This window comes from Odontesthes bonariensis, chromosome 13 (assembly GCF_027942865.1).
Source record: "Odontesthes bonariensis isolate fOdoBon6 chromosome 13, fOdoBon6.hap1, whole genome shotgun sequence".
NCBI lineage: Eukaryota > Metazoa > Chordata > Actinopteri > Atheriniformes > Atherinopsidae > Odontesthes > Odontesthes bonariensis.
This window is the reverse complement of record NC_134518.1, coordinates 36,538,405-36,556,781: the sequence shown is the minus strand read 5'-3', so window position 1 is coordinate 36,556,781 and position 18,377 is coordinate 36,538,405. Positions and strand designations below refer to the sequence as shown.

The 18,377-nt window shown below is 41.3% G+C and overlaps 2 protein-coding genes across 3 annotated transcripts in view; one reads left to right on the top strand and one right to left on the bottom strand.

Annotated features, from left to right (window-relative positions):
- slc36a1 (solute carrier family 36 member 1) overlaps positions 1-5,244 on the top strand; it is a 54,407-nt gene extending 49,163 nt beyond the window's left edge. For both annotated transcript variants that reach the window (XM_075482015.1, XM_075482014.1), the window contains exon 12: positions 3,950-5,244. In XM_075482015.1, coding sequence (XP_075338130.1) covers positions 3,950-4,224 — 275 coding nt within the window. In that variant the 3' untranslated portion in view covers positions 4,225-5,244. The remainder of the gene's footprint in view (positions 1-3,949) is intronic.
- The window catches only part of atox1 (antioxidant 1 copper chaperone), a 72,412-nt gene extending 55,919 nt beyond the window's left edge, over positions 1-16,493 (bottom strand). The window contains exon 1 of the mRNA XM_075482017.1: positions 16,489-16,493. The gene's annotated coding sequence lies outside the window, so the exon portion shown is untranslated. The remainder of the gene's footprint in view (positions 1-16,488) is intronic.
- Between the last annotated feature and the right edge of the window lie 1,884 nt (positions 16,494-18,377).

Sequence of the window (18,377 nt, the reverse complement as noted above, 5' to 3'; positions counted from 1 at the left end):
ATTCCAGCTGTTGCTAATAGAGCCACTTCCTGTTGACCTCTTCACCACCAACAACAACAACAAACTCAGGCATTGGAGAAAGATGGAGAACGCAGAGCCAGATGAAGCTACGTCCCTCTACATTTGGTCTGTGATGAGCTGCTTGTTGCACAAACTCGATGCCCAACGGAGCATTCTCCATCGCGTTGTTTGTTTCTTTCTGACGGCGACAACAACAGGAATATCGTCTCCTTTGACTTCTGGGTCACGACCCCGGGAAAACATCTGGAGCATGCGCAGAACGCAAAGTCTGATTCACCACGAGCTTCAGCGTCTACAAGCAGGTTTAGAGTGACTTTCAACCCAGTTATCTCGGGTCTGAATCCCATCCGATCCAGTTCTTAGTCAGATTAAGGTGTCTACATGCACTTAATAACTCAGTCTGATTGTGATTTAGCCAATAATCCGATCCTTTCAGGGCCATGTGACCCCACTGAGTGACTTACCCCCGGCTGCGTCCTGTGAGCAGAGTTCCAGCCTCGTTTTGGTGTTGATGAAGGTAGTCCGGCTAGTTGGCTGGGGTTTAAAAAATAAAGCGTCTTGCTTCTCAGAACAATATGCGTTCAACAGAGTAATACATTTGCATCACAAAATGGTCAGACCTCACAATCTCTTGGCCCTATTTTCTCTCCTGACTGCTCGGTCTGCACGGTCTACACAGTAGGCAGTGATACGAAGGGAGAGAAAATAGGGCCAAGCGATTGTGAGGTCTGACTTTTTCCTGGAGAACCATTTTGTGATGCAAATGTATTACTCTGTTGAACGCATATTGTTTTGAGAAGCAAAACGCTTTATTTTTTAAACCCCAGCCAACTAGCCGGACTACCTTCATCAACACCAAAACGAGGCTGGAACTCTGCTCACAGGACGCAGCAGGGGGTAAGAAGATGTTCAGAAATGATGCTGCTGATATGGGATGTTACACAGCTTCATGTCAGAAGAGGCGAACTGTCCCTTTAAGTCCACTGTTTTCAGTGTTTCTGTTTGTCTTTACTCTCCATCTAAAGCTCTGAAATAACAGATTATTCTCCTCGCTCCTGACTTGTACCCCCCGTCCTTAAACCCTCATCTTGGCGCTCACGTCTTTTCCCTCTGCGCCGTCTTACAGGCGCAGTGTGCAGAACGCTCCCCGGCATACCAACGCCGCAGCCAGCGGAAGGAAAACTGAGCGTTTTTTTGCTTTGTTTCTGTAAGATCGGAGGTTGCTCGGCCAAATTAGCGTGCTCGGAGCGTTTCATCCTCAGCCCTTTGAAGCTCCATTAATGATCCGCCTTCTGCTTCTCTCTCGGGGGGACGGCAGCGAGCCTTTCAGCTGCAGCCTCGTGGTTTATTTGCTGTGCAGCATATTCTTTAAGTTGGTCCTGCCTCCCCCACCCCCCCTAACTCAGCAGCGCCGGCCCTGTTTGATGGCTTGGAAAGCTTCAGATCCAGTTGGAAGAGCACTCTGCACCCGCCCATCCCCACCAGTGACAGGTTTACCTTCACAGGGATGCTCTCAGCGTACTTCTCACAGGAATGTTCGACCTTGCCCATGTCCCTGGAGGTTAATTTGACAGACTTGAACATGCAGTAGCAAAGCGATTGATTATGGTTGAAAGAGGCTTTTATCAGACGACGGTGATGTGTGGCTGACGTACAGAGAACACCCGACTCGTGGATGGCAGCAGGCAGAGTGCGTTTGTGGAGGAGAAGCCTCTTTTATTCCCAGGTGCACGTGTAAAACACTCAGACATTTCATGCTGTGAGCAGAAGCAGAAACTCCCACCTGAGGCCTGAAAGCAGGCTGGCCTTTGCCGGTTGTGCCCGTCTCCGTAGCAACTGAGCGAGGCGGCGTTCGTTCCTGATGATTTTAGCATTTTAGCAGCGTGGTCTCATGGAAAATAATCCCAGCATCCACAGTCATGTCAGACCCTCTTTTCTGCTTCTTTACTCCTCCTTTAACCTTCCTGTAGTGGCCATTTGTCCATAAAAAAACCGAATTAAACTTAAACCTTTGATGCGCAACATGGGTCAAAAGTGAACCGGCTGACTTTTCATTTTCCATATCTTTGCAATAAATTAACTTAATCATTCAATATTCAAGGTATTCCTCAATTAACTTGTTTTAATCATCATGCATCCTCATTTTATTTTTTTCCTTTCTTACTTTTTGAATAAAAACCCTTTTTGGTATCACTACCCCTCTAATGCACAACATGGGTCAAAAATGAGTTTATTTCATGAGTTTCTCTTTGTTCCATCTTTTGAAATCAATTGATTTTATGATTGAATATTCCAAGTATTCTTTAAATATCTTGTTTTTGATTACCGCTGATCATTATTTTCATGTTTACATTCATACTTTATAAACAAAAGTAGTTTTTATATTACTGTGCATATGTTGCGCATCAAAGGGTTAAACCAAACTCCACCACTTATGAAGCTTTTTACACTGAGAGGCGGTTGTCAGCGTGAGCGTTTGAAACTACTCTGAAATCACACCTGACAGACAAAATGCAAAAAGGTGGTTTTTCCTCTGGACAGATGTGACACGTTCACTTAAAGCGTGACACATGTTGGAGTTTGAACATGGCTCCCCGCCCACCTAAGTGCTGCTCTTTTATTTTCCTGCACTTTTTTTCCAGTTAGAAACGGCAGCGAGGCTCTGATTCGCTCAGAGAGGCCGGGACGCATAAACAGCTGATCGGAGGCGCAGGTTCTGCTGGAGAACTAATCACTTTGCACTCGTTGGTGAGGACAGATGCAGCTCGTTTCAGTAATGACCACACGAGCTCATCAAGACGCCACGAATTAGTGGGCGGCCGCCAGCAAACTGACCCGTTTCTAATCACGAGCAGGTGATTAACTCCACAGAGCGCCGTAGTTGAAAAGGTTCTTTGCCGTCTTTGGCTGGAAATCCTGAATTTTCAGCTCCACAGATATTTTGTTATGATGCGTGCGGTGCGAGGCGTAAGGACACGGATGCAGACTTTCAAAACAAAACTTGATTTATTTTCAAAAAGAGAACGAGGTTAACATAAAACGCGGCTGAGCCGAATGACAAAACTAAAACAAAACATGACTAACCCTAAACGAAACAAAGAACATGACTTGGCAATACATGAAAACACTTAAGGTGCAAAGATCTCACCCTGACTGTGAGAAAACAAGGAGCCTAAAAACTGTGGGGACTGATGAGAACATGCTTTCAACGCACTTCCTGTTATTTTCACAAAATAAAATACCCGTTGCCTTTTATCACAGGGAAAGCCATTACCATACAATTGGTGCTTTTGTTTTGAAAACAGGAAGTGAACCTACCCTCGTTGTAGCTAGCTTGAAACTGCCGTTTTGACAGGAAATGACGATCGGCGACGTCACGTTACGTTGCATCTTGGGTAGTTTGAGTATGAGTAGTAACCTCATGATGCATACCCAACATTTAGGAGAATCTAGTATGCATCCGGGAACTCGCTTACTCAAACTCACATACTAACTCAGAAAGTTAGTAGGAGAAGTAGGAGAAGTATGCGGTTTGGAACGCAGCCACTCTCTAGCCTCCTGGAGGTGTCGTGGGCCCAACTTGACGAAACTCTGATGAAAGGAGGTTCCCGCCTGATGACATGTTGGTCAGCTCTGCTCACTGGTCTATATTAAAGGGAATTATTCACTCTGGTCCATTTTATTTTTGTTCACCTTAAATCACAGACTTCTCACTCAGTGGAATCAGGTTTTCTGCCTCCATGTTCAGACTGTGAGAAATATAAGTTGCATTTTATTTTCTCTGTGAGCTCAAACTTCCACTTTTTATATCCAACTCTGGAGTTCTGATCCATAAGTGAAGTCTGATATGGATCCAGTATCGGGATCAGCTGTAGTTCTGTTGATCTGAGACCTCCCCCATCTCACGCCGCCTCTCTTTCTCTTCCAGGCGCCCTCGCCATCATGATCCCGGAGCTGGACCTGGTCATCTCGCTGGTGGGCTCGGTCAGCAGCAGCTTCCTGGCGCTCATCTTCCCGCCCATCCTGCAGCTCCTGGCGTTCCACACGGAGGGCCTGTCGCCGCTGGTAACCGCCAAGAACGTGATCATCAGCGTGGTGGGGCTGGTGGGCTTCCTCACGGGAACCTACGTCGCCATCGGGGAGATCATCGCCCGGAACGCGCTCAAACACGAAGAGACGCTCTCCGCCTTCATGGTGCAGTGAGGGGGGCCGGCGGGGGGGGGCCGCCCACCCGAGACATTTGAAACCGTTTTAGGGCACATTTGTATTTCTGTTCTTCTAATTTGCTGCTCTTGGACACGGATGCTCATTTCATTATGTCACACTTTGTGTCCCGTCACAGTTAATCAAGTCCGGCAGTTTAGTAACCGTAGTAACGGCTCGATGGAGAGATTAGAGGAGTTTTAGAGGTAATTTATCATATTTACAGGCTGGAAACGTTCGTCTTCTGAACGCTTCGGTCAGAAATCAAGCTACTACCTCAATAACTGGCATCGGTTTTAACACCCAGATCCAACGTTGTTGCTGACATTTTATGGACTTTTTGACCCTCGACCCCCAACAGCTTTGAGTAGCTTCACAGCCGCCCGCCGTCTCGTTGAGAAAAAAGGAAAAAAAGAAAATTTGCACTTTGATTTATGCCTTATTGAGAGAAGCGCCGCTCTGCTTCGGCAGCTTTGAGCGACGCAATTTACAAACTGTAGAGAGAACGAGTTAAAGATTCTGCTGCCATCAAACTAAGAAGTTCAGTTCCAGGAGCTGATTGGAGAAACTGATCCGCTGATCGGCTGATTGGAGAAACTGATCGGCTGATCAGGTGTGATTTCTCTCCACATATAGCAGCTGGCTCGGTCCTGAGACAGACTCCTAACGGCCGTATAAACTCCATCCGTCACGGCTTCAGAACTTTGGTCGTTCTTGATCATGAATCTGTTGTTTAAAATATAAAATCTGCTCTGACAGCATATAATCAGACGTCACTGCGACCCGCTTTAGCTCCGGTTCTGCCGTCCTCGCGTTGCTTCTGTTGAGCAGAATCTCCAGAAGCAGAAACGCTGTGTCCCGTCACGCTTTCAGCTTCCCTCCTGGTGATTTACCCCCGTGTTGTGGGGTAAAATAAACGTAGGTACGGAGGGCAGAAGGCGGCGGGACCAGAGGGCAAGATGCTCCGCTTTTTAAAAACTGCCACAAAGAATGAAACCAGAGAAGAAGCCGTGCAGCCGGCAGAGTGTTTCTGTTCCTCTGAACGACATCTGGAAGAGTTTTATTTTTTTTAAACTTTATTTTTTAATGCCTTTCTTTGTGTTATTTGCTGCATGAATGACCGGTTCTCTGCTTTTTCTTACATACGTTTCTCTTTTTTTTATTCAAACAGCAGCATGCGTTTTTAAAAACCTGCACAGTTCTGCAGCTGCGTGTCGGTTAACACACGTAACATGTATGTAACGTAGCACATGTAACATGTATGTAACGGCTATGGATGGAACTCCATCTATCTTCAGAGTGGAAACATCCGACAGACGAGCGCTTTTAAGGTGGAAATAATGAGAGAAAGAGAGAAATCCGCGGGCCTTATGTGTTTCACAGCATTTCAAGCTCTTTGTGTGTGTGTGTTTAAATCTGTTGCACATGTAAATGTTTGCACACTAACTGAGAAAAAAACTTTTTAAATGATATTATTCCCACACGTGGACGTCCACGTGCAGCTTCCCAGAAACAGATGCTTTCATGTAGTGCTTCACAGATTCTGTTTTGTTCAGTTCGGGCCGAGAAGAAGAAGAAGAAAAAAAACTGATGATAAACCGTTTCATTGGGACAAACTGACTGTACAGGCTGGACCCTTTAGATGCTCTTTGTTCACGTAAAAAAACAGATAAAACACATTTTTATTTGATCAAACTTCATTCCTTTTCTCAGAATAAATAACATTGAAAGTGTGAAATGTGTTGGTTCCTTTTTTTCAAACGGAAGTTCCTTTAAAGATCGTTCCTGCAGCTTCTTCTGCCCGGCAACAGCCCACAGAGATGGTTACTCTCACTCTAATTCCTCAAATTCTTTTCAGTTTTCTCACTTATTTTCCCCAGCTGCACTCTCATAGATGATCTTCTTCAGACTCCCTGTTTCATGGACCTACGATCTGATAATTATTTGTTTTAAATAGGGCTGGGCGAGTTAACTTGTTAATTATTTAACGCCGATAAATATTTTATCGCGCATTAACGCAGGTTTTAATATTGTGAAAGTCTGTTGCTCACAGGCTTTTATTTTGTAAAAGTCTGTGGCTCACAGGCTTTTATTTTGTAAAAGTCTGCTGCTCACAGGCTTTTATTCTGTAAAAGTCTGCTGCTGTCTGCTGTGGAACAGGAAAAGAAAGTAATCGGCGGATCCACCAAACATGGAGAAGGGTACGGAACTTTTACTCGGCCATTTTCATGTTAAAGTTCTTCCAGACGGCGGAGTCGACAGAACCAAAGTCATCTGTAAACACTGCCAAGTTGAATTGTCTTCTCAGCGTAGTAGTTCCAGTCTAAAATATCACTTAAAGGCAAAACACACAACTGATAGCAGCAAGTCATTCAAGGAAACAGACAGTGGAGCGAGGCTTCTACATAAAAACTACAGAAAGATGCTGATGTTAAAAGTGTGTTTGCACAACAAATGTTATGGCACTTTCATTCATATGGCAGCACATTTAAAATAAAGCTAAATGCTAAAAGCTATACACTACTTTTGGATTCATTTTTGGATTCTGCGTACAAATGCGATTAATCGTGATTAATCAGGGAAATCATGTGATTAATTAGATTAAACATTTTAATCGTTGCCCAGGCCTAGTTTTAAAGTTATTGAAGTTTAAAGACTTCTGAGTCCACACAGAACAAAAAGCCGTGCGTCAGGAGTTTGTAAGACTGCGTTTAGATGAACAGGATGTGTAGAAGGGGTTATTCATATGTGGCATTTTCTTTTAATAAGGGACCCCATCATTAGAAAAAGTCACACTTTATTTTTGTTTATGTTTCCATGTGGGCTGTACACCACTAGGGTACAAAGATTGTCTTATGGGTCATTTTTGACCCGTGAATTATAAAAACATTTAAACACCAGAAAAAAGTTCACTGTTTTTTTTTCTCTTTCAATATAATTAATTCAGAAGTAATTACTTCGCATTTATATAATAGCAATAATAAACCTTTATTATGTAAAAGAAAACTGAGAAAACAAGAAAACTGTTGGTCCAACTGACCAAAAAAAAAAAAAGTGTAATCCTGAAAACTGGTGATTGTCTTTTTGTATTGTGTAACAAAAAATACATGATGAAAAATGTATTGAATTGAGTTGAATAGATAAATAACAGGTGGTTTCATCATACTAAATAGATTTTGGATTTAAAATTCTATTAAGTTGCTTTATTTTGGTCATTTTTTACCCATAGGACAAGGGGAGTAAACACAATGTTAAGACCGTACAAAGGGTTAATATAAGACGTGAGAACTTCCCATCTGCAGAACATGATTCAGGCCAAATGAATGGCCTTGGTGCTGAGTTTGTGAGCTTTGCTGCTTGTTTCATTTTCCTGTAGGTCCGTGTCTCAGAGGCGATAAGCAGCCAACGTAATCCTCACTACTTAATTAATACCAATGAGAGGAAGGCCGGTTGGTTTGGGGGAGGAAAAGGTCTGTTGGGGTTTTCCACGTTGCACTTACGGTCAGCCAGAAATGGAATTTCATTAACCCGAGTGGGAGCGGGGGGGACTCACTAATGCAGACTGATGTATTCAGGCAGCGGCGCCGTGCATCTCAGATGAGCTCCGTGATATGGACCCTGCGCATGTTTGCATTCAGCCTCGTGCAGAAAATGGTCTTTTGTGTTTGTGATGGACACAGATACTGCTCTTCTTCCTTTGGAACTGACCGGTTTCTAAGCTCGCTGTCGACAATTAAAACAAGATGGAGAACACAGCGATGACCCTGATTCCATACAGGATTTGGTTTAGGGTGATGAGAATACAAAAAAAAGCAGTAAAATGGCCCTGTTCTGCATTTTCGCAAATCAGGAAAAGGTTTCACAAATCCCAAACAAGGTTTTAATGAATCTATAGCCTCTTTAGAATAATTCCATCCAGATTTGAGCAGTCTAACTATTGTAGTTTCCATACAGGACCTAGTTTGGGGTGATCAAAATGCAAAAATGCAGTGAAATGCCCTTTATGCCCATCCATTTAATTGGCAAATCGGATGCCAACTTCAGCGTCGTGTCTCTGGGCTTGAAGTGGCGCTCATGTGCCCCCCCACAAATTTAAATCACTGCTCAACCCCTGCACTGAAGCCTCATTATTTACGGTCCCCCGCACTGATTAGAGATGTTGGAAAATCCTCAGAAACATCCCTTCAGGAGAGGCCGCTGATCTCTCTTCCTGGAGGTCCCTCTTCTAGAAAAGAAAACTTTAAATTGAGCACCGATCTGCCACATTTACCTGGATTATTTTAATTTAAGCTATTTTGTAATTAATTCATTCATTTTAATTTATTTTATCAATTGGATGAACTCTAATTTGCCTAAAGATGATTATTTAGTATTTTTGTCTGTCTGATTGAATGCTTGTGTTAACAAATAAATCAGACGTTACTCAACATTTACTCAGTACTTGAGTAGTTTTTTCACCGAGCACTTTTTTACTCTTACTCAAGGAATTATTTGGATGAATACTTTTTACTTTTACTTGAGTAAAATATATTATTGTCTTTACCCTAAGACAATTCAATTACCTTGAATTGTCTTAAGCCTGGTTTATAGTCGGTAACGCAAGACAAAACTCAAGCCCTTGCGCGGTTGTCTCTATATTGCTTTATATTGCTATATTCTGAAGTAACAGTACTTTTACTTGAGTACAATTTTTGGTTGGAAAAGATGAATTCAACCTCACGTGCACTGAGCTGTGATGTGCCTCTGAAACACTGAAACTACAAATGTTCAGTAAATATTCTACAAGAAGTGGATTAGATGCATCATCTACTGCAACCTCATCACATTGTTACATGAAAATGATTTCATATGATATACATCATATGAAATTAAATAAAAATGGAGTGAAAAAATACTTTATTTAGGAGGACCAGAATATCCTGTGTTAAAGGACTTAATTAAAGAAGCACTGAAGCTTATTTCCTTAGTAGTTTGAACGGCTCTCATCTTGGCTGCCACACAGATGCTTCATTTCACTCAATTCGGAAAGTTCCTCAGCAAAATAGACTATCTGACTGCAGCCCAAGGCTTAAAAGTGAGCAGATAATGAGCCACGGGTGGAGAGCATCAGTGCCAAAGCCCCTGGAAGGTGGAGCCAGACGGAGGAGAGGGAGGCTGTAAACCCTAAAATAAACGGTGAGATGTGCGTAACTCACACAGACTTCAGACCACACATGCACATGTTTTTCAGGGAGTGGAAAGTCTGATTCAGCGAGGTGCAAATGTTCACATTTCTCCTTCACACAGTTTGGGTTTTAAATGTACAAATCTTTTTCCAACATGGTTCCTGTGTGGATCAGCTCTGTCCAGTCCGTCTCTGATTGTAGACACAATCTGACACAGAACACTGCATTAACCGAGTTAACTACTCAGTTAACTGCAAAGTTAACTGTAAAGTTAACTGTAAAGTTAACTGTAGAGTTAACTGTAGAGTTAACTACTGAATAAACTGCAAAGTTAACTGTAGAGTTAACTGTAGAGTTAACTACATAGTTAACTACAAAGATAACTGTAAAGTTAACTGCATAGTTAACTACAAAGTTAACTACAAAGTTAACTGTAAAGTTAACTGCAGAGTTAACTGTAGTTAACTGCAGAGTTAACTGCAGATCCTGTAAGGAAACCCTTAAAGTCTTAAGGTTCTAAAACTCTTCTTTTTGCATCAAAGGGAGCTCATCTCTGTAGAAACTGGCAGTAAATCCAAGTGTTGTAAATTAATTTCTTTACACTGAATTTCAAATAAAGCAAAAATATATTTTCATCCATGTCCTGAGAAGTGTTTACCAGCATCAGTGTCACACTTCAAAAAGTCCTGGCAAAAGCACAAGTTCTCACTCCAGGAGCTTTTGGTTGACCGTACGAGGACGAGCGCGGCTCCTGCTGCTCGCCCGAACTCCTCTAAGACGGTGTTTGGGACGGAGCTGCAACATTTTGAAGTTTGGTGAGCAGCAGCTCTGTCAGGACGAGCGTTCGCTGAGAACAGGGCGATAAGGAGAGCTTCCTGTGCACACTCGGCTTAAAAGACTCCCATCCTGTTTCATTTTCAGTCTTCAGAACGCTGTTTCCTATTTCAAAATGAGCGTAGACTCATTCTGTGTAACAGGATGAGCATTTTCTTCTGAACTGTTGGGTGGTTTGATCCAACAGAGGGCCAGTTTCTCTCTGACTGATAAGCATGAGCCACACCGAGAATATTTAAGGAGCATTTAATAGGTAATATATGTTTAAATGCATATTTAAATTTTATTTTCAGGCCTCCCTGTAAAGCAGCGAGTGGATTCAATGAGTCAGAAAATTCATATTAATTCTGAAAAGAACTCCCATTAGACCTGTTAGCGAACAACTGTTAATTAAAAACGAATTAGATCAGAATCAGCTGACTGGGAAGGCACTGAGTGGGGAATCTAGTTATCGATGGTGGGATGTTTGCCTGAACACTCAGAGATCTGGTGCTGCTCAGAGCTTCATGATCACTGGGCAGCGGTTAGTGGATGTTTAAAGTCTTAAAGACTCAAAACTGGAACGATGTGTGGAAGAACGCCAAAACGTTGAGCGTATGCAACAGAGTGAGAGCCGTGCATAGGGCCCACATATCTCTATGGAAGTTTTTCTGTGCCATCAGTTTGAATACAGCATCAAAATCAGACTTTGAATTTGAAAAACCAAGAGTGTAAAAAAATTCAACTTCAAGCGTAACTTGATTGGCTGCTGTTGGATGAATCGAGGACCGGGATCGATTGCTTCTCCCTGTTTACCCGGATGTTGAGTCTGGTTCTTTTTCCACTGAATTTTTTGAAGTTGAATTTTTTTCCACTGAATTTTTTTTTAGATGTTGAATTTTTTTATACTGATTTTTGTTTTTAGAATTTAAATTTTTTTTCACACTCTTGGTTTTTCAAATTCAAAGTCTGATTTTGATGCTGTAAAAATTCAATATTAGAAATTCGTATTCAAACTCTGATGGCACAGAAAAACTTCCATATATCTCCCTCTGAACGTCATAAGTCCAACCCTAACTCATCTCCGCTGTGCCCCGAGTGGAAAACAGAAACCGGAAGTCTTACACATCGTTTGCGGCACTGTGGGAGTGACTTTATAAGAAAGTCGAGCTGTTCCAACCTAAATTGTCGACCCGGATCTTTGGAAGGGAAGAAGGATGGATAGAAAGTCTCACCCACCATATATTTCTTAGTTTTAGTTTTTTATAACTAAAGAAACCGTTTCCATTGAAAAAATGTTCACTTTTATAAGAAAGTCGAGCTGTTATTTCCCTGAAAAGCTTCTGGGAAAAATAACTCAATGTTAAGATAATGGATGAAGGCTGGAACGATGTGTGGAAGAATGCCAAAACGTTGAGTGTATGCAATCAAGTGAGAGCCGTGCAACTAAAGCTCCTGCATACACTGGAGAAAATGCCCCTCCAAAAATAAGTAAGAAAAACAACAAATAAAAGATGTTTTTGCTTGAAATAAGCAAAAAAATCTGCCAATGGAACTAGTGAAAATCAGCTTGTCCAGATTTCTTGAAATAAAATGTGATATTTAGGACTTTTGAGATAAAAGTGATCTTGAAATTAGCTTAAAAACCTCTTCAAATGTAAAAAAAAGCTTGTTTCATGTGAAATGTGACTCAAAACAATTTGTTTTCAAGACTTTTTCATTTTACAAGATATTCCAGATGTATTGTATTAAAACAAGTCCCTATATCTGGCTGAAATGGTGCTTGTTAGGCAGTTGTGTCTGATATTAAGTGTAATGAGATATTTTGACTTGAAATGAGACAAATATACTTGGTAAGACTTTGATTTTTTCCAGTGTAGGGCCCACATATCTCCCTCTCAACATCATACAGTAAGTCCAACCCTAACTCATCTCCGCTGTGCCCCGAGTGGAAAACAGAAACCGGTAGTCTTACACATTGTTTGTGGCACTGTGGAAAAAGTCCAGCAGTTCTGGTGGGTCATTGAGCAAGAAATGAATTAGATTCTGTCCACTAATAGAAATAATGACGCCTCATATCTGCTGCTTTGTCCATTACTGACAGATTTAAGAGAAAACTTCACCAAACACTTGCTTTCTGTGCTGGAAAGTGTATTCTTTTGAATTTGGATAATGGATAAAGCCCCATCTGAGGCTCAGTGGCACAGGGTGATACTGGAATATGTTGCTTTGGACTATCTGATGTGTAAATTACAGCAAAGATGCTTTCTGTAAAACATGGGGACTCTTTCTGTCATATATTGGTTTAAATATCTCATTGTATCATAGCTGAGAATGCTCTGCTAAATGCCACCCAACCATTTAATTGATGTGTTTTTGTTTCTGTGTACCTTTCTTTGATCATGTGAATGTATCATGCATGGCAGTGCACACCTGGTTTATCTTATTTACACGGGATGACTCCTGAACCTCTCGCCTGTATAAATTTAAATCTGAATTTGGATGTGTATGTGAGCCAAATGTGTGTATTTCTGTTTTGTCTTTTTAAAATTTAATAAACATATATAAACATTTTTTTAAATTTTTTTAAAACTGTCGCTAAATGTTATCAACCGATTCATGTTCTGGGGCCTGAATCTGCTTTTTTTTTGGGGGGGGGGGGGGGGGGGGGGGGGGCACATGGAAACAGAAATAACTGCAGGGGAACAGTCTCACTACTAACTGAGTGATTAGCAGGTTTAAGAGGTGAAAACATCTAAAATATCATATCAGAGTCAGAGAGTTTCCTGGTGGAGTTACACACAACTGCCTCTCAAGGGTGCCCAAGCACCCCTAAATCTGTATATTAGAATTATAATTAAGTCAATCATTATTTGAACTGTTATCTCTTAATATTATTAATATTAATTTCCAACCATCAGGCCACAGACCGGCCGGGGGAAGTGAAAAAGATTATTATCTTTCTGTAGTCATAGCAGGTTGAATGTGTCGTTATCCCGAGATAACAAAGATCCAGACTGACATCTCAGCGAGTACCTGACATGTAGGATCCAAACTTTAATCTTAGATGCATATTCTGAGATAAATGTGAGATAAATTCAGCTGTCAGATCTTTAACAGGCTCCTGAAGACAGCCAAGCATCACAAAGGGAAGAAGCATGAATACAGCATCAGGAACAGGGTTCTGCATGTCGGTCGGGGGATGAAAAGCTCCTGAGAGAGATCACGCTGCAGGACACTGTGAGTCCCAGCAGGCAGCTTTTGATGCAACGCTGCACAGAGCAGAGCTGCAACAGAGATGAAAGCAGCAGTCGCTGAAATGAGGAGGAGGAGCAGAGCACCGAGGTGAGGAAACGGTGAAGGAACGAGGAGCAAGGTGAAGATGAAAGAAAGAAAAAGAAAGTAGCTGTGGGAAAGGAGAAATCTCACATTCAAAATGCCAAACTGATCATAAAGAATGTTTCACAAACATTAAGATTAAAATGTTTAATCTAATTAATCACACGATTTCCCTGATTAATCACGATTAATCGCATTTGTACGCAGAATCCAAAAATGAATCCAAAAGTAGTGTATAGCTTTCAGCATTTAGCTTTATTTTAAATGTGCTGCCATATGAATGAAAGTGCCATAACATTTGTTGTGCAAACACACTTTTAACATCAGCATCTTTCTGTAGTTTTTATGTAGAAGCCTCGCTCCACTGTCTGTTTCCTTGAATGACTTGCTGCTATCAGTTGTGTGTTTTGCCTTTAAGTGATATTTTAGACTGGAACTACTACGCTGAGAAGACAATTCAACTTGGCTGTGTTTACAGATGACTTTGGTTCTGTCCACTCCGCCGTCTGGAAGAACTTTAAAATGAAAATGGCCGAGAAAAAGTTCCGTACCCTTCTCCATGTTTGGTGGATCCGCCGATTACTTTCTTTTCCTGTTCCACAGCAGACAGCAGCAGACTTTTACAAAATAAAAGCCTGTGAGCAGCAGACTTTTACAAAATAAAAGCCTGTGAGCAGCAGACTTTCACAATAATAAAATAAATAATAAAACAGGGGGGGTCCGTGGCGTAGTGGGCTGAGCAGGCGCCCCATGTACAGAGGCTACAGTCCTCGCTGCAGCTGGCCCCGGGTCCAAAAAGAGGAAAAAATCAACGAGTTAATGCGATTATAAAGAGTTAACTCGACCAGCCCTAGTTTTTTTATGATTGGACAACAAATGTTATGGCACTTTCATTTGTATGGCAGCACATTTAAAATAAAGCTAAATGCTAAAAGCTATACGCTACTTTTGGATTCATTTTTGGATTCTGTGTACAAATGCGATTAATCGTGATTAATCAGGGAAATCATGGGATTAATTAGATTAAACATTTTAATCAGGGCTTTCAAACAGGGCTCTGAAATCATAAAAAACGTCTCTGACTGTTGGAGAAACGTTGCTCCTCAGCCAAACTTCAACACAAACTGCTTAGTTAATGAGTAAAATTGAGATTTTGTCCTGTTTAATTGAAGATATAAATGTCTGCTCTTTGATCTGATCTGATTCTAATGTTCAGAAGTGACAGAGCAGATTATTTGTCTTCTTTCCGATGAGGAGCTTTCATAAAGACATTTTAATCTTCCATAAAATCCCGTTTGCTTGTTCTATCGGTTCCTCTCCTCTCTTTATCTCACTCCTCGTCTTCCTTCTGATGTCTTTGCCTCCCCTCTCCTCCTGGCAGAGACGGTGGTTGACTGGCAGCGTTGCTCCCGGCGACGGCTCGCCTGTCAGATCCTCCCGTTACCGCAGCAACCACCTTCAGACCACAGAAGACACAGAGGGGATGTATCTCTGTGCAGGTGTGTGTGTTTAGCTGAAGAGAAACCAGACAGCTGTCACATCTCCGTTGACTAAAATAACAGAAAACACAAAAGAGAGGTGGGTTCTTGCTCATGTTTCCAACCTCTTTGACATGTTTTGGTGGGTAGACAAACCAATCTGCTCATTCTGAGTGGATGATTTTGCATTTATGGAGAGAAAACAAGTGAAAGTTCTTAAAAAAAAGTCCAGTTCTTCTAATGATGGAGGTTTTAGGCACAGAAATATGCAGAAAATATTGTTTTTCCACATTAAACAGTGTTAAAAAAAGCACCAGGGAGGCATCTCACAGTGAACGTTCCTTTATTAAGACATGTTTTCCAGGGCTGGAGGGTTTTCTTTTGTCTCACACATCACAGACATTCAGAGGAAACATTCTCCACGGCGATGTGCAAAGACAGCGTTATGAAAGGGAAACGGCTACATTCTCATACGGTTAACTGTTAGCTTCCACAGCAGCCGGCGGGACTTTAGCCTCTTTTTTTTTCAGCCGCTCCAAACGCATAAATAACATCAAGCAGAGTTCAATGCATCGATTTTAGCACAAGAAAATAAAATAATAGATCTTCTGTACATGGCTGATAAGATGCTGATTCTGCATTTTTCTTTTTCATCCTCAGCAGCCCAATTAAACTAGCTTCCGTCCTCATTAGGCTTCTCTGGTCCACTCACTCACTGCAGCATCCACGGATAAAATAAAAATCTATGTGCAGCAGGAAGGTTGAGCTCAGTCCTTTATTTGGTCTGATTAAGCCAACATGCCGGCCATGGAATGTTTTCCACCTGCACGAGCTCCTGCTTTGCAGACCTCAGGGATAGCACGGTTGATCCTTTGGATCAATATATCTCCTTCATCGACATATTGCTTCGTTCGATGTTTAGCTTCATAAGATGCAATTGAAACTGACATTTTGGGAAAGGCGTATTTGCTCTGTGAGATCAAATATGAAGCTGTAGCCTGCATCTTGTTACAGTAGCTTAACTTAGCTTAACTTAGCTTAACTTAGCTTAACTTAGCTTAGCACGAGCACTGGATGCAGCTCACCCGGCTTTGCCTGAAGGGAACAATATTGTCTTACATTTCGTTGGCAGAATTAATGAAAGCTACGTGGTTTTGGACGGCATTGACTTTATTTCTGCCTGAACTCATGAGGCTTCTTCTTCTCCTTCTTTTCTAATCTAAGTTCCTTTAATGAATCCAACCTGTTCTCATTCCCAGGGTGTAAAATGCTGCCGTTTTGTCACAGCCTGTGGTCTCACAGAGGCGTGCACCAGGTGACCTTTGGTGATGCAATGGCAGAGCAGCATCAGACTCAAACAGGAAATGCAAAAAAACATCATTCTGGAGTGGAGACTCATGAAAAAGTGTCTGGTCTCATGACAAAACATGAAATAGCTACATATGTTGGACAAAAGTTGGTCAATAAATGCTAAAAATGATAGAATTACTAAGTTTTCTTTCCCTTGTTCCCATATTTAGTTGCAGGTTAAGTTATGATTTGTCAGCCCGTCAACATCCTGCAACATGATGGCGCCCACTTTCCACATCTGATTCACTTTTACTTGAACACAAAATGCTGAAGATGAGGAAGGAGGACACAGCAGGAGGTGCTAAACTATGGTCCTTTGTGTCATTTTTGACACTGTTGATTTTATGTTCACATTTTATTTGGGGTGGGGTGGACAGTCTATATATTTATTATGTTTTATTGTACAGCACTATGGAAACCTTTGTGTTTATTTAAACTGTGCTTTATAAATAAAGTGGATTGGATTAGATTTTTGTGCATGAGATCCCTATGCAGTTACCCGTTTTATGCGATATATTCATTCATGTTAGCTCACATTTCTACTGCACTCTCCCCTTCGGATCGTCTGGGTTCAGCTTTAACAGAACATGGTTAGAAGCAGGATTAATCTACATGATTAGATCTGCATATGTGTGGTTAAACAGTTACAAAATCGACATGTTTACGACTCGCGTGAGTCACGTGAACACGGCCTGACAGAAAACGACAGCAGATGTTACACGTCTCAGTTTACATGGATGGATTGTGACATTACAACATGTTGGACACGTGGACAAATGTACATATTATGCTTTTTGTTTTGGTGAGTCTGTTAGCTTAGAAACAATAAACCCAAGTTAGTTTTAGGCACTAAATCACCTGTATAGCTTAATTATATCATTCTGAATCTGATAATGATGTAAAAATGTGCTACTTTTGTCCAGCATGTTGAAAACTGACATAAAGAGGCTCTGACAAAATGTCAGTTTGTGATCCCACCAGACTGAGAACAGGTTGGAAAGCCACTTTTCTTTCTAGTTAGGGCCGGGCAACGATTAAATTTCTTTTAATCTAATTAATCACGATTAATCGCATTTGTATGCAGAATCCAAAAATGAATCCAAAAGTAGTGTATAGCTTTTAGCATTTAGCTTTATTTTAAATGTGCTGCCATATGAATGAAAGTGCCATAACATTTGTTGTGCAAACACACTTTTAACATCAGCATCTTTCTGTAGTTTTTATGTAGAAGCCTCGCTCCACTGTCTGTTTCCTTGAATGACTTGCTGCTATCAGTTGTGTGTTTTGCCTTTAAGTGATATTTTAGACTGGAACTACTACGCTGAGAAGACAATTCAACTTGGCTGTAAATGCAGAAGTTTAAAAAAAAAATTATTTTGAAATACGTGCTTTTATGTTGAAACGAGTAAAACAGGAAGTAGCGCCGGTTAGCTCCGTGAGCTTCACACAGGCTGTGTTCCAAACCGCATACTTCTCCTACTAACTTTCTGAGTTAGTATGCGAGTTTGAGTAAGCAGAAGTTCCTGGATGCATACTAGATTCTCCTAAATGTTGAGTATGCATCATGAGGTTACTACTCATACTCAAACTACCCAAGATGCAACGTAACTTGACGTCGCCGATCATCATTTCCTGTCAAAACGACAGTTTCAAGCTAGCTACAACGAGGGTAGGTTCACTTCCTGTTTTCAAAACAAAAGCACCAATTGTATGGTAATGGCTTTCCCTATGATAAAAGCCGGTAAATAGCCGGTATTTTGTCAGATTTTCGAGGTTTCCTTCAAGCTAATCACCTTCAGCCTCAAGCTTCACTAAGCCACTCATCAAAAAGCCACGACACTTCACTTTAAAAACATAACAAGACAAACATTAAGACCCGATGGAATTTCCATGTTGATAACTCAGTCCATCAGGAAAAATGAACAACTTGTTGCCGACATAAAGGAGAAGATTGATACCGCTGTCAACAGCAAACAGCTGGTTTGATTAGTTTAATTTTAGACTCAGG